The sequence below is a fragment of the Buceros rhinoceros genome, unplaced genomic scaffold (assembly GCF_000710305.1).
Source record: "Buceros rhinoceros silvestris isolate BGI_N320 unplaced genomic scaffold, ASM71030v1 scaffold28184, whole genome shotgun sequence".
Taxonomy (NCBI): Eukaryota; Metazoa; Chordata; class Aves; order Bucerotiformes; family Bucerotidae; genus Buceros; species Buceros rhinoceros.
In genome coordinates, this window is record NW_010406961.1 from 19,522 (window position 1) to 21,653 (window position 2,132).

A 2,132-nucleotide genomic window follows, 5' to 3' on the forward strand; every position below is an offset into this window, starting at 1 on the left:
TTGTGAACTTTAAAAAGCACATTGGTAAAACTATGAGATTAGTAGCTAACTGCGTTTAACTTGTCGGACTTGATCTTATGTTAGCCAAATAATCATAGCCAAGTAAATCAGTTATGACCTGTGTTGGTTAAAACTCTATTACTAAAAGTATCAGCTATTTGTCCAACCAGGGCAGGAGGAAGAATTATTCTGTGTACTACAGTACTGCAGCAAATTGATTTATAAAGACAATTTTTACTACTGCTAAACATATATACATATACTGTATATAAATATATATAAAAATGTTTTTCAGATTTGTCCACATCTGGTTTTGGCATAAAACTGCACCACAGTGTGTTTGTTTTTGAAAGAAGTACAATAGGAATTATTATTATATATATGCAAATAGATAGCATTACATTTGAACTTCTCCAACCTAAGTTCAAGAGGATTGAAGTGACAACTGAAGTTAGAAATAGCTTTACAAAGAAGAAAGTAGAACTTGGCACAGAAAACAATTATCTGTCAGGGTGATCTGATCATCTCGAAAGGATGAGATTGAATTTGGGTGAAATCTTCTGTCACCTACTCTTTCCTTAACTACAGGAAAAAGGAATGGGGGAAATACTGTTTCTGGCATTTCTATGAAAGAACTTAGTAAGAGAATGCATAGTTATTTTAAGAATTGCAAAAAACATGCAGCCACACTAAATAACACAGAAAACATGGAAAGCAAGCACTGAATTTGTAATAGAAAATGCATACTTGCAGAACTGAGACAGGGTGAAACCTCTATAGGAGTAGGTAGAGGCAGAAGTCTTAATCCTACCGTGTTGGGTTTTACACCATATTAATAGTAAAAGACACTTCAGTTGAACTACAGCAACTTATGCTCAACCAGAATGACAAGCCATAGATGGTAGTTGCATAGTACAAAAGACTACATGAGGTGGGAGGAAAAGATGACAGCAAAGTCGTTGAGGTCCTGGCACCAGGATTGCTGCTGACCATCCTCTTGAAGTGGAGTCGGAATGCATGAGCTAGGGTTTATTGCTGGAAGAAAAACGATGGTCATCTCTCTCCTGCTTTTACATGTTACCGGAAGCTGTTACACCCGCTTATTCATTCAGTGTTAGCCCGAAAAGCATCAGTGAGATTAGGTTTTTCTCTCAACAGTACTACCCCTTACTTTCTTGTGGCAAGAGCTTTTGGAGTCTCATCTTTAGGGCAGCAAAAGTCAGTTGCCCTTGCTGTTGGGAAGCAATGTAAGCACTCTCAGAGCAGAGGCAGGCCTCTGTTCTGAAATGCCCATTGACTCCACAGTCCCAGAGATTTGTGTAGTTGGCAAAATACCTGTAAAATTGAGTAATTAATACATACCGTGTGCATGGTACTCCACTGAAAATCCTTTAAATTGTCTACGTAATCCATTTGCTACTATGATAACAGATACAACATTTCAGAAAGGTATTATTTGTGATGTATTATTATTTAGTGATGCTCTTGTGTGAAAATTCTGTGGAAATGTCTGATATTATAGATCTGTTCCTTTTTCTACAACACAGGATGACAGCAAACAGGCTCAGTTCTTAGCTTTGGCAGTAGTCTACTTTATTTCCGTTCTGATGGTCTCCAAATACCGTGATATACTAGAACCACAACGAGAAACTGCAAGGTCTGGGAGCCAGGCAGGTAGAAATATCAGACAAGAAATAAATTCACCAACAAGTACAGGTACATTTGTTTTCTTAAAATGTTATTTGTTTTTTGGGGTTTTTTTTTTAGAACTGTAAATATTTTACTACGAAGTATTCTTAGTGAGTACCTTAATAAGAAATTAATTCTTACATTCTTACTCCATAATCATTTGGTTCTTTTACATACACTGGCAGATTTCAATTATTCTATTCTGTGTATTTGCTTTTAGGGTATAATTAATTTTCATTTGCATATTGCTTTTTTATGTCTATTTTTCTTTAATTTGAAAATAATTAAAAAGAAACAGGGTGCTTGATGGAGTTAAAGCTGTAAAGTGCAACATAGTTGATCAGCACAACATCGCGAATCTGTTGTTTCTTAGGAAGAACAGTTATCTTTACACTGTGAGATGTATAAACAGCACACACAGCTGTTTGCCCATGCAAACTCCT

General features: G+C 36.0%; 1 protein-coding gene across 1 annotated transcript in view; it reads left to right on the forward strand.

Moving 5' to 3' along the window:
* Positions 1–1,716, forward strand: part of LOC104491847 (neurobeachin) — a gene marked incomplete at both ends in the record, with an annotated part of 20,247 nt that extends 18,531 nt beyond the window's left edge. Inside the window, one exon of the mRNA XM_010134322.1 lies at positions 1,548–1,716. Coding sequence (XP_010132624.1) covers positions 1,548–1,716 — 169 coding nt within the window. The remainder of the gene's footprint in view (positions 1–1,547) is intronic.
* Between the last annotated feature and the right edge of the window lie 416 nt (positions 1,717–2,132).